Source organism: Agelaius phoeniceus, chromosome 1, assembly GCF_051311805.1.
Source record: "Agelaius phoeniceus isolate bAgePho1 chromosome 1, bAgePho1.hap1, whole genome shotgun sequence".
Classification (NCBI taxonomy): Eukaryota; Metazoa; Chordata; class Aves; order Passeriformes; family Icteridae; genus Agelaius; species Agelaius phoeniceus.
In genome coordinates, this window is record NC_135265.1 from 153,541,732 (window position 1) to 153,555,745 (window position 14,014).

The 14,014-nt window shown below is 46.4% G+C and overlaps 1 protein-coding gene across 1 annotated transcript; it reads right to left on the reverse strand.

The window, feature by feature from the left end:
* Positions 1–2,950: 2,950 nt before the first annotated feature.
* LOC129131144 (lymphocyte antigen 6E-like) lies at positions 2,951–10,948 on the reverse strand. The gene is made up of 3 exons (XM_054649927.2): positions 9,183–10,948; positions 4,639–4,758; positions 2,951–3,179 (listed from the first exon to the last, which is right to left on the reverse strand). Exons 1-3 carry the CDS (start codon positions 9,232–9,234, stop codon positions 2,968–2,970), a joined length of 384 nt encoding a protein of 127 aa, XP_054505902.1. The 5' UTR covers positions 9,235–10,948; the 3' UTR covers positions 2,951–2,967.
* Between the last annotated feature and the right edge of the window lie 3,066 nt (positions 10,949–14,014).

Consider the following 14,014-nt stretch of genomic DNA (forward strand, 5'->3'; position numbering starts at 1 on the left):
CCAGTTTTCCTGGACACCACTTTGGCTGACAACCCCCCACTGATTTGCATATTTACATAGAAAACACTAATTTTATTCACTTTTGATGTGTTAATTAGTTCATCTCATTAATATATGTGGCAGCAAAGTGGCTCTTGCTGTTGTGTTTGATGTGGTTGTGTCTCCACACCTGTTTTCCCTCTTACTCCACACGTGGAAGCACAAACACAACTCCTGACTCTGCAAGTGCAGCTCAGAGTTGTGGCATTGGAAAAACAAATCCTACACTGAGGCTCCAAGAATCACCTGGAATTCTTCTCCCAGACAGCTCAGCCTGGAGAGCAGCAGCACCCAAACCTCACACTGGAAAAGGGAAATGGGACTGATTCAATCCATGGGGAAAAAAAGGAGATTTAGGCTTTGCTCAAAGCTGAGCCACAGAAGCCTTGATCTACCTGCACCTTCCTCCAGCCCAGGGAAGGGAGGAACCAGTTTAGAAAAGGAGCTGTGACTTCATAATCAGCCCATTCCTCACCTCCAATCAAGAAGAAGAGTTTTAAATTGTCCCTCTTCCTTCTTTATTTGAAAGAGTTACAGCAATCTTCCACTCAGAGGATCAGTGGTGACAAAGTCCATCCAGAATTCCCACCTCCAGATTTACTTTTCCGTGACCTTCAGCTCCCACAACTGGGAGCTTTCAGTCCAGGAGCTAGGTGGGTGGACAAGACAAGGAGTAAATCCTGTTAAACACAATCCCTTCGCCTCCAGAGAATCAGTCGGGATAATCCCAGCTACTTCAGCTGCTTTGGCATCCAGAAATTTCAGGAAGAGAAAGAGCTCCTCTAAATTTGTAGACAATTGCAGGAAACCACTCTCACTTGACCTTCTGGCAGCACACTTGGACTGCCGTGGTGAAAACTGGGGGAAAAGCTGGGAGTAAGGGTCTGCAAAAGATAAGAATAAAGTTCGTTCTCCCTCCTGAATGTGTCCATCCTCGTTCCCCACACCCTCACTGGACTTATCTCAACCCTCCACTTGTTCCTTCCCCCCCAGATGGTCTCTCCACCAAGATTTTGCTTTCTCGTGTCCAGTAAAACTGTTGAGATACAAATTGCTCCTTCTACTTCCTCGTTCTCCTGCCAATATGACAGGTGGTAAAACAATAACAGCTTTGGCCTGGATCTCAACTTTCTTGGAGTTTTTTTAAAAGCACCTGAGGCCCAGCAGGGAAAAACCGTGCAGGGTAGGGAGGACTTGCTCCTGGAGGAATTGCTCCTGGGATTGGGATGCAGCACAGCCACCACAGCCCTACCAGTGCCTGCCCTGAGCAGCTGGACATCTCTTCCTTCTTTTTGGTTTAAAAACTTGTTCTTCCCCTTCTCCATCCTAACTTTCCTTCCCTTTTGAGGTTGTGTTTGGTGAGAGAAAATTACCGACAGGTTCTGCTGTTGATTTGGTCTTTTGACATCTGTCATCTCCAGGCACAGCTCAGTGGGGTGTCCGTGTCCTCCTCTTGTCCCTGCCCACCACTGTGGTGTCACCTCCTTAATTTCCTTCGTTTCCCCTCCATCCCTTAAACAGAATATTTAAAACCAGTCACCAGATCCAGAGCTCACAGCACAAAACTTGAAGTTGATGTGGAATCTTTTGTCCTCCTGGAAAACTGAAATCCAGGCGCTCTGAAACGTGAAACGCCTCAAAAATCCACATGTGCAACCAAAACAACCCAGCAGAGTTCCAGGGCAATGCTTCAGAGAAAGCAAAGATCTCATTTAACCATCAAACACAACAAAAAAAAACAAAAAACCCCGACACCCTTCAATTGTTTGGACCAGCTCTGGTTTCTCCCAGGACACAGCTGAGCTAGGGATGCTGCCAGCTTTTCCTTTTCTCTTTTTTTTTTTTTTTTTTTTTTTTTTTTTGTTATTTTTTCTGTGTGTTTTCCAGGAATGGGAGCTTGCAGCTGGGGCTGTGACCCAAGAAGCTCTGAGCTGTTTGTGTGAGTCCCTGGCTGGCTGCCCTCCTTCTTCTCTGTGACACCCTCAGGCCTCCTACAGAGCTTTTCTGTGTCCCCTCAGCTGCAGCTCCTGCGGGGAGAGGAGGGAGCGGAGAGCGTGGAGGGCAGAACCAAACAAAGCTCAACACAATCGATGGTTTCTCTGCCAGGAACGTGGCTCTGTAGAAAGGCTCTCACAGCCTCTGAATGACAGGGATTGGTGACAGCTGTGTGAGGTTGTTTTGGCCCTGGGGAGAAAAGAGGGGAATAGATACGGGGATGTCTTTTCCAGCTGGATGAGGTCCATGAGGAGGCAGTGTGAGAGCAGCTCCCAGCTCAGCGGGCTCTCCCCATTCCTTCCCTTCTCCCTCCCACCTTCCCACTGCCTTTCCTCTCTCAGCCACATGTTTCCCCTCTCTGCCTTTCCCCCTTTTCTCTGATGAGAGAAGCTCGTTCCAAAATGGGAATGGGAGGAAAGGCCCTGAGGAGCCAGAAATTTCTCCCCACTGAGGCTGGAGAAAAGTCCACAACACTGCCACAAATCTGCTTTACTTCCACCTGCTTGTTTATAAACAGATGCTTGATAACCCAAACTCGCTGTGAACAAATTCACTGATCATCCCCTGTGCTGACACGACTGTGGAGCCATTGCCTGTGTTTCAGGCAGGGTGGGATGTTATTCCTCACAGAGCTTTGAAAGTGAGAGACAAAACTGTGCCTTCAAGGATCGCCTCGGAGCAATAATGATTTGAAGCTTGAACATGTCAAAAAGGCCATTTTCTATATGTTTTCTTAGGTGAGTTGGATGTCTGGGGACACTTCAGATTCAGGCAGGCTCAGGAAATCAATGGGAGTTCAGCACCTGACTTATCCAAGCTCTCTCAAAAATCCCAGGGGAGAGCTCAACCACAAAACAAGAATCTCTGAGAGCGGAAAATTATTCTAGAGCAACAATTTTATTTCAGCCGTCACGGGGAGCTCTTCCAAACCCATCACAATCCGTATGTAAAGATGTAAGTGGCACTGGCCAGGACACCCAGGGACATCACTCCGTGGCTGCTTTGCCTGCTGCTGACTCCATTCACGTTGCACAGGGGTTTCTCACAGCAGGAAACATTCTGGGAGCTTTGGATTTGTTGCTGACCTGTTTCTGGACACGTTGGAGAGCACATCTTGGAGATGACGTATTTAGGCTTGTTGGGCTCTAGCACAGGAAATAAAAGTGAGGGAGAAAGGAGGAAAGGGAGGATGAAAAATAATTGTTTAAATATTTTTGTGGCTAAATCTGTGTTGGTGAGTAAAGGAAGGCCAGGCACTAATCCTCAAGGCAAATTTCAGGGAATTAATCATAGAATCATGGAATGGCGTGGGAAGGCAACTTAAAAATCATCCATGTGATTTGTACGAATTGTATGCTTGTATACTTCACTATGTACAACAAATGATAAATAAGACCATCAAAAAAGTTCTTACTATCAAAAAAAAAAAAGAGGGGGAGATGTGAGAAATGGATTTCTAATGAATTCTCAAAACCTGACTGAAAGCTCACAGAGTCTTGTGCATCTGTATGCAAACGCTGAGATAAAGTGTGCTGACTTAGGAAGGCCATGGAACAGAGATGACATTGTTGAGAGAGAAACTGAACTAGAAACAAGTTTCAACAAGTTTTAAACTATGGCCTTGCAAAAACCCCACATGTTTTAGAGAATTATAACTGTGAAAGATGCATTGTAGCAGGACCATGTGGGGTAAAAATATAGGTGATTGGTGTTAGAAGTATTAGCAGCACTGTGTGGCAAAAGCTAATAGGCTGAAAAACATTTATGAAGTATTGTAACCAGGAAATAGTTTGACTTCTGATAGAATGATGCTGAGTTTTATGTCTTTTATGTCTCACCCTTCATCAAGACTGATAATGGAATAAAATCTTTTAAAATGCCACTCAGTTGCCCTGTTTCTATAAAAGCCAGGAGTAATCCAACAGGCAGGGAAACCTCCCAGCAGACCAGGTAGCTCAGAGGCCAATCCAGCCTGGCCTTGGACACTTCCAGGGATGGGGCAGCCACAGTGCCATAGAATCCCGGAACTGTTAACATTGGAAAAGGCCTTTAAGTTCATCAAGTCCAACCAGGACTTCTCTGGGCTCCATGTTTTTAGGTTTTGTCAGTCCTAACGTGGAATTAACACCTGTGGCTCTCAGCTCCAGCTGCCTGAAGTGATGCTCAGGCTGGGTCGTTCCCACCAGGGTGGTTTTTCCTACAGCATAAACACAGGGGGAACGTTCTGCACGAGCTGAGATTTGGGATAAGAGCACGTGGAGGTCTTTGAGGGCACGGAGCCCCCAGGACAGACCTGAAGTATTGTGCTTGGCACAGGGAATCAGCCACAGTGAGTGTTTGGCCAAAACACTTCTCAGAACAGTTCTGGGAGTGAAACACACACAGCTCCAGGTGTGAATGCACTCCCTGGCGCTGCTTCCTGTGTCCTCATCATTTCCCCAGTTTCCAGCAGGAATATCAAGGGTATCTGGACACTGCAGCAGCCACAAGGTCAGTGTTTCCTAAAAGTTGGTCATCAAGGCCTGTTGTTCCCATACTGGGATGAAATCCCATTCCTGGGACTGCTCTCCTATGAAACAAACAAGGTGTAGTTCCCAAACCTACTTGTCCTGACGTCCTTCCGGATGGTCACGCAGTGTTTGTCCTCCTTGGCACACATGGAAATGGTCAAACAGTCCTTGTTGGACTCCTGTTCTTGGCAGGTGTAGCACATGAATGGATAAACTGGGGTGAAAAAAAAAAAAAAAAACAAACGGGAAAAAAGCACATTGCAAGGTTTAAAGGCTACAAAAACCCCACTGCAGAAATCTCCATTTCCCTCCTTACAGCCTGAGGAATGTTTCTGTGGGAATGACCAGTGACTTTCTTTATCTCCTGACCCGTGGCAGCAGCGCTAAATCCCTCTCTGTCTCCTCTGGCTCAGGCTGAGAAGTGTTATCGATCTGTTTGCAATCCCTGGGAGCAGGAGATGTGAGCAGAATTCGAGGATTCGGGGGCTTTTATGAAGGAGATTATTGCTGAGCCATAGCAGCTCGGTCCTGAGGGCTCAGCCACGGCAATTGCCAATTACTGCTCAGGGTTTCTCCTGGGCAGGGCTTGGCAGGGAGAATTTAAAGATGCCCGTAGCTTTTTGAGGAGGTGGACAATATCCAGTGTCCTACTTCTCTTTCATCTGGCTCAGAGACTGCTGTCACATCTCTTTTTTTTTTGTGCCTGAACGTCACTGAACTGGCCTAACCTCAGTTCTAGGAGGTCTGGTGAGAGCCCTCAGATGCTCTGTCAAACTCCTGTTTCTAGCATAAAATCGGGAATGGATGGAAAATCTTAACCAAAAGCTTGATTTAAGTGCTAAAGGCAGATTTGGTGAGATAATTCCTGCATCTGCAGCAGTGGCAGATGATTGGCAGGAAGGCCACATGGCATTTTCTGCCGAGAATGTGTGTGTCTGCCCTCAAAACCAGAATGTGGTAGGCCAGACTTCTGGAAAGTAGTAAAAAAAAAAAAAGGAAGTGATGCCATGTGAAGGCTGACCTAGAACAGAGACTGGACAAAGCTAAAGAATAAAGCAGGGATTTATTAGAAAGCCTCAATGGATCCACCTTGGGCAGCACAAGAGCCCAGACAGGGCTACACCCAAGATGAACCCAAAATGGTCACAAAATGGATGACCAGTCACAGGGTTTCTCACTTTTATAAGTTCTGGTCCATTTGCATATTGGAGTTAATTGTCCAATTACAGCTATAGCTCATGAAGCCCCATCCTTCTTGTTTTCCTCTCTTCATTCTGCTGTTGTTTGTGCTCTTGGCCATGACATTTGGATTGGTTGTCCTGGGTCCCCAGCTAGAGAAGGAATTGTTTTGTCTCCCTACTCTGTGAAGAGAGCCTGCTACCCCTAATATGAAGCTCAGAACTACACACTAAAGCAGCATAGAACCTGAAAAGTATAAAAGCTAAAACCCAAGGCATCATAAGAAGAACAAAACCACCCCAAAACATGTGCAGAGCACTCCCCAGCCGGGCAGATGGAAAGGTTTAATAGTGGTGGTTGATTTCAGAGCCTGTGAATCACCCAGAGTGAAGTGTGGGGTTTTGTGACTGAGTTCCTTTAAAAACAAAGCTAACTTTTGGAGGGAAACAAAGCCAGGTGCCGGCTGAGTTCCTGCTGAGTCTGAGGCCAGTCTGTCACTTTGGAAAGGGCAAAAGCAGCTAAAGGACACGTCCCTGTGAGCACGCTTTTGCCCGATAAGAAGTTGGCAGTGAGAAAGTGGAAGGACAGCAGAGGTCACACCATGAAACAAGAAGTTTCTGACAGGAAGGAAGGAAAAAGTCTCCAACTGTTGATCCTGTGCAGCTTTTTTTGTGTCACTCTCCTCTACAAGAAAGTTGAATTTTCATGTGCAGAGTAGAGGAGATTCAAGGAGGTTCTATGGAGTTATTGGCACAACCTTGAATGATGTTGTTCTCGAGCAAGCCCAGGAAACACAAGCTGCTGAAAGTTCCAGGGAATGGGTGCAAAGCCAGGCATGAAAACACCCTCAGAGGGTAATTCCCAAGGATTATTGGTCAAACCAACTGGAGCAATGGAAGAATTCTTCCCTATGAGAGCGGTGAGGCCCTGACAAAGCTTTCCTAGAAAAGCTGTGGCTGCCCCATCCCTGGAAATATCCAAGGCCAGGTTGGACAGGGCTTGGAGCAACCTGGGATAGTAGAAGGTGTCCCTGCCCATGGCAGGTGTTGGGATGAGGTGATCTTAAAGCTCCCTTTCAACCCAAACCATCCCGAGATTTTAAGTGATTTTGACAGATGGATGCAATAAGAGTGAAAAAGAAGATTGGATGCAATTAAATCGAGATAAATTGTCGCAGACGTCTTTTATGAAAAATCCTTTCCTTAGGATTTTTTCCTCCTGAGAAGCTGAGAGGCCTCAGGAACAAGATGTAAACAATGATTATCTGCTGCTGTGGAATGCAACAGGTGGATCTGTGATTGGCCCATCTTGGATGTTTGTAATTAATGGCCAATCACAGCCCAGCTGGCTCGGACAGAGAGCCGAGCCACAAACCTTTGTTATCATTCTTTCTGATTCTATTCTTAGCCAGCCTTCTGATGAAACCTTTTCTTCTCTTCTTTCAGTATAGTTTTAACGTTATATATATCATAAAATAATAAATCAAGCCTCCTGAAACATGGAGTCAGATCCTCGTCTCTTCCCCAATCCGAGAGCCCCTGTGAACACCGTCACAATAAACAAATTACAATAGATAAAACTTAGACACTTAAACGCAGGGTGACAAATAACTGGTCCAGTCACAATTCAGAACCACAGCGGCAACAGCAGGAGTCTACAGTGTCACATTCCAGCCACGGAAACAGGCGTCACCCGAGGGGACATGGGCAGAAATGTCACGTGCAGGATACACAAAGTGGCCTTTCCACCCTGGCAAAGCCTCATCTGGAGCCCCGGTGCCCAAATCTCTCTGCAGCACTTCCAAAAATGCAGAGCGTTTGGAGAGGGACCAGAGGAGAGGGAGGAGAGAAGGTCAGAGATCTTGGAAATGTGATCTCGTCAAAAAGGTTGGGTTTAGTTTGGTTTGTTTGTTGAAAATTAGAATATGCTGGAGTCTTCTTCATGATGCAAGAAAAAGGACGCAGCAAAGAAGAAAGTAATAAAATATTTTATGTGTCCTGTGGTGGAAATATGGGAGAACAGAACAAAAACAGACGCTAAGAGATATTAAAATTAAATTCCTAAAGGGATCATAGTCTCTGAGCAATTCCAGGCTGTGGAATCTTCCTTGTTGGAAACTCTCAGGGACACCTTAAGCAAATAATCTGTCTGGTCTTGTCCAGCATTGCAGCAAGGACTCCACAATCTTAGAGGTCTTTTCCACCCTTAATGTGATTCTGTGAACAGGATCAAAACCTTTTATGATTTTTGCTGGACACAAAACTTACAGAACAGTGAGTTTATGGATTGAAAAGGCAAAAAAACCTCTTTGATCAGCTAAGATCAAGAGTTTTGACCAAAATTTGGTCATTAGGGTCTTGGATGAGACCCAAGGTACCTGAGGAGGATAAAATGCCAGTTTCCACATTTTCCTTTGTCCCTGTTTTAGGCCAGAAAGCTGAAATCTCTCATTCTGGATCTAGGCTGGGCCAGAGAAAGGTGCTGTGCAAAAGCCTGTCCTTAAATCCATTGGGAATCTGCTGCCAATATCAAATGTCACTGGTGAGGAATCCCACCATGAACCTGTGATCCTGGATCTCTGTGAGCTTTCCAATTCATCCTGGGTCGCACTGAGAACGATGCCTTTGAAAATTCTCCTCTTCTATCCATGTTACTTTGCTTCAATCGGGAATTGAGGGCACTAAATCAATTTTTTTTTTAATAATAATAATAATGAATAGTTATTTTCCCACACCCAAAACTGGCCGAAGGTCCTGCTCTTCCAGGCACGCTGGAGAACAATTCCAAAGGATGTAGGAGTAGGGGGTTGATACATCAGTGATAATTTATTAATTAGATGCCTCTTTCTCAACCAGATTCGTATCGTGGTTTCTGGGAAACCATCATGTGTGGGGGAAATTTTGGCACTCTGGTCATCATTCCCGCGTGCCAGGAGCGATGGAGCAACGCATGTGTCTCACTCCCAGAAGGAGGACAACACTTGGGAGCAGGATGCCTTTAACATTAAAAGCTCTTTCACCTCTGCCGCTGATTTAATCTACAAAAAATTCCCAGCGTTGCATTTTCTAGGAAGACACGTGGCAAACCACTAGAAGGGAGGAAGCAGCAGGACAGAAAAGTCTCTAAAATACTCAAAACCTGAAATTATTAAGGGGGAAAAAACCCATTTTGTTATGCTTTCTATCACTTCCAGCTTGCCTTCCTTTTGGAAGATCCCAAGGACCGCAGTGTGGGTTTAATGGTTGGAGCACCACCAGAGCTCCAGCACTGCAAAAAAGAATCAATTAATCAGATTCTTATTTAGGCATCAAATCACTGACTGAGGTGCAAAAGGACATTGGTGACACCATCACAACACTGCAAAGATGGTGACAGCCCTCTAGAGTTTTGCCATGTGGAAAACTGTCGCCACCTTCCCTCTAATCCTCGTCTCAAGCAGGAGCAGCACGAGAGGCTCACCTTGTTCCACACAGAGCACAGCAGCCAGCAAGGTGACAAGAGGAGTCCTCATCTCCAGCAGATCCTCCCAGCAGCACTGGGAAGCTCTTTGGAGGGCAGGTTTTATACCCCAGCCCAACAGCAGCAGCAGTTTTACAGGTTCCAGGTGGACATGAAATCAACCCGAGGGTGTGGAATGCTCATGTGTGGGAGTTTTCCACACCAGGGCCCTTGGAAGGGGCTGGCACCTTGGGGAAAAGCCCTCTCAGCCACACATTTCTTGCTCTTCCGGTCGTGTAAGTGATGGGAAGTCGGGATCTGCTCTCTCCTCCTCTGAATTTTTTCCTTTCCTCCCTTCCAGAGCCGCTGCTCTGATGAAAGCAGAGCCTGGAGGCACAGGGAGATTGTCCTAGGAATGAATTTTCCTGGTCCCTTTGCATAGACAGCACGTGATGTTCCAGGGTTTGCACCATTCATTGGCTTTAATTATTCAACAGCACCAGACTCGGTCTCTGAGCTGGCCTAAGCTGGTTTACCTCAAAATCAGTGTGCTTTACACTAAATTAAATTAGCTAATGGTTGGTTAAACAGAAGATTTTCCTCAAATTTTCATGTCAGTCTTCATTTCTTTATCAATTTTCCTCTGGTTAATCCCTCTGCTCGGTCTTTTTCCTGCTTGTAATCCTCCAATACCTTGTACAATTTTGATTTAATGAAGTTTTGCTGCTATCCAGGGATTCTTTAGAGGAGCTGCTTTTCTCCACGCCCAACAGTTTCACGAAATCAGGCTTCCATTTCCAAGCCCACAAATTGGCACCCTGGAATTGCAGCTCTGCTCTGGAAAGAGCCATCCCTCAAAGTGTCATTTTTTCAATCTCTCCTCTTAAATCAACCCTTTTGCTTTTATTCCTCTGTGTTGTTCCTCTCCTCTGAATTCCTTAAAATCTGTTCACGACAGTCTGGGATAGAGACCCTCATTCAAGAGGCATCTTGTAAGAGCTTGAGCTGCCAAGTCCACAGAGCTTCTTCTAAAACAAGATTAGTCCTGGACAGAAGAAAGAAAATACTGTCAAACCCCGCTTTTTTCTGGCAATTATGGAATAACTTAACTGGCAATTCCCTGCACGTAGCCATCAGCAGGGCATTTTTGTTTCTAACATGAATCATTCCAACCCTAGATGATTTACAGATCCATGTGATTTTCTGATACTTTTTTCAGGCCCTCCTGATGCTGGAATGACGTCATCAGGTGGTGAATTCCAGAGTTGTTCAAGCCCTGTGTCCAAACAGACATTCCCTGGGTTTTGGAGGTTGGTGAGGTCAGTGGTGATGATAAATTGAGCCTTGTGCTTCACCCAGGACAACTTGGTCCTTTGCCCCAGTGTTTTGTAAACAGGTTTTTCTCCCTCATTAGTGGGCGTGGCTCCTTGCTTGCATTTTGCAGTGAGGCTGAAAGAACCTTTTTTTTCCCCTTATTTTTGGTCTTATTTATCCCACAAACTTGTGTTTATTCCTTCCCCCTTCCATATCCCTGCTTCTGTTGATTTCCATAGAATCATAGACTAGGTTGGTAGGAAGGGAAAAAAAAAAAAAACATCTTGGACCTTAAAAATCACTTCATGTCATGGGCAGGGACACCTCCCACTATCCCAGGCTGCTCCAAGCCCCATCCAGCCTGGCTTTGTTGACTTTTCCAACATCCATTTTATTCCCACATGAATCTTCTGGGAATAGGATCAGCACAAGTCAGCTTTGACTTTGACTTTGACTTTGATTTTGATTTTGACTTGGACTTGGACTTGGACTTGGACTTGGACTTGGACTTGGACTTTGACTTTGAAGGAGCAGTGAGGCTGAAACATTCCCAGCACATCCAATAAATATGTACTAAGTAGAGGAATTTGGGTGGGAAATGGGAAATTTTCTGAGTTTTCTGGGAGCTGTCTCCAGGACACAAATGTCTTCCTTAGTACTGTGGTTCTGAGGTACCTTGGAATGCTGGAGCATTCCCTCTTCCCGGTGCATGGAGGGTATGGAAAAGAGATTTATTTCCCAACAGGGCAGATTACAAAACTCAAAAGCACTCAGAGGCATCACTCAGGGATCCAGCATGGAGAGGGTGTCTCCTGCAGCCTGGGATCACAGCCTGGAGAAGGGCCTGGAGCAGGGACACCAAGTGAGGACTAAATTGAGGAAGACTAGGGGAGAAAAAATCCCCAAGGAAGCTGAGTCACTTCTCTGGAGTAATCTTATTATCCATACAGGAAAATTAAAGTGGATCAAATTGGAGCCATGAGTTGGCAGTGGACTCAAATTGGAGCCATGGGTTGGCTCCGTGACAAGAAAGCAGCAGTCAGCTTTGGGAAAAGGGTTGCATTTTTCCCTTTCCATGGCTTCCACAAGATTTTTAGACCCACTGAGGGTGCTTTGACCTCTTGCATCCATCCTGTCTCTTGCTTTGGCATTGAGGCACTGTGTTGGATCCGGGCAAATAAATAGGGAAAAGGGGGAGAAATTTCATGTTGTGGGGGAAAAGGCTGGGGAATTATTCAAGGAGAGCAGCAGGCAGCAACAGATCCTTCAAAACCAATGGTGGGAAAGACCCTAGAGAGGGAAAAGAAGGGCCAAAGTTAAAGCACCTTCTGCAGATGCCTCATTCAGGCAAGGAAAGGCCTCCTTGGCTGATCCAGGTCCTGGCGCAGTGACTCAGAGCCCTGAAAAATGACTTTTACATAATCCACGAGAAGAGAGAGGCAGTTACCTCCCAGGATCCATCCCAGCTACTGGAATGAGGCTCCCATCTCCTTCCCAAAAGCCCTCCAGGCATCACAGATGTCTCTGCTCGTGGGGCAGCTCAACGCTGCCATGTGAGGAGTGTGCAGCCATGGGAGGCACCAGAAACCCGGGGTGATGGAAAGATTTGGAATTAGGGAGCAGCACCCGTGTGGGAGGTGCCAATCAGGATTTCTCGGGAAGGCTGGCAGAGTCTCCTCTTACACAACAATCCAGGGGGAGGGTTCACCACAGGAGCTCTCGTGTTTTTAGGGCCGCCTGTGCCTCAGGGAAGTTGCTGCTCCCGCCTCCAGATAAGGGCTTTGGGACATGGGTCAGCTTTGGAGCACATGGACGCGTTTCAGTTGGGCGCTAGGGAAGAACCTGTAGGGTCAGGGGGAAATTAGGCAAGAAGGAGGCAGCCAGGATGGAGCAGCTCCCTTAGGGATGGCACTTCTGGATTCCCAGAGCTGTTTACAACTTCTCCATGCAACAGCTCCAGGGGCTGTCGCACGTGCTTCCGTCCCCTTTGCCATGCCAGGATCCTTCCCACCCCAAAACAGAGGCACCTGCCAAGCTCAGGCAGCTCAAGACATGACCTTGATTTTAAACCTGGCTGCCAAGGGCAGGTCTGGACTCCCAAGCTTAGCAGAACAAGACCTGAGGCTGTGCCAGCCCCATCTCGGCCTTTCCCTGTGCCAGCCATTGTTCCTAAGGAATACTGAACTTATGGAGATGGCACGGGATGAAGATTATTCCAAATAGTTCAGTTGTCACCATGTTAGGAGCGGGATGTGGGGCAGAATATGGCCAGCTGAGGTCACAGAATTGGCTTGTTTGGGGTTTTTGGATCTGTGTCACTTGACTATCCCTAAATTTGGCAGGAAAAGGTGCAGGGTGAGGAGAATAAATCAGGCAGATGAATGGAGCCAGCTCAGCTGGGATAAGTAATAAAATCTGTGGGGAGAATGGGGAGACTTGTGGCCAAAATCAAAGTATCCTTGGCCAATCTTGCATTTACACCAAGGAAGAAACAATGAGTTGAAGCAAGGAAATAGAGGTTGGATGGAAAAACCCAGAGTAAGACTGGAGGAATTAGCCAACAAGGAAATCTGGGAGAGAAAATCACCAGGGAACGCAGAGCTGGGGTTGGACATGGATGGGAGGAAGGTGAACAGGAAGGGGTCAGAGCAGATTGGGATGAGCTGGAGCCACGAGCCCAGGTTTCCTCTGCACAGCTGCTGTGAAGAACAAAGGTGTGGCTGTTCTTGAGCGTTGTTGTTCCTCTAATCCCAGAAAATGCCTGTCAGAATGAGCAGTACATGGAGCTGTGCAAGGAGCCTACGGAGAGAAAACCAGCTGGGTGAGCTGCACCCAACTGGTTTCCCTGGGAGATCTCCCTGGGGATGATCCCTGTGGAGAGCTCCTTCCTCCCAGGAGAAAGCTGTTCAGCCTCCCTGGAAGGGTCAGAGAGAGCAAACCTCTCATTCTTAAGATTATCCACAAGGAAGGTCAGAGCAGGGTAATGAATCCCTTCAATTTTAACTTGATGAGCAAACATAAAAGGTTTATTTGCAGTGTGGATATTTTTTCACGGATGAGTCTGAAAAATTCCAGGTTTTTTTCCAGAAACTGTCTTTTCCTACAACTTTCCTTTAAGCGTGGTGCAAGATGCTTTTTTCCCTTTTCTAAATAATCCTAACGCTTCTAAAGGAACTTCCACTGGGAGATCTTAAACCAGTTTGAAGAAAATGCTCCAGATCCCTTCCCTGCCTTGTCCCCTCTGTTTCCAGGAGAGCTCAAGAGCCATTTCCTTCCAGGCAGCTGACCCAGGAGAGGAATTGAAAGGAAGTTAAATAGAATTCAGTTTATTCCAAAATGGAGTCACAAAAATGCCATTTCTGCCAGTGCAGAAAAAATAAAATCTGGGGAGAGGCTTCCTGAAGTGAATGCAGAGTAATTTTAATATATTTCAGCATTATTCCCATTTAACTTGCAGGCGAAAACGCCTCTGCTTTTATCCCAAAACATGGATACATCCAGCAGCTATGCCCAGTGTGCCACACCACGCAGCCATACAA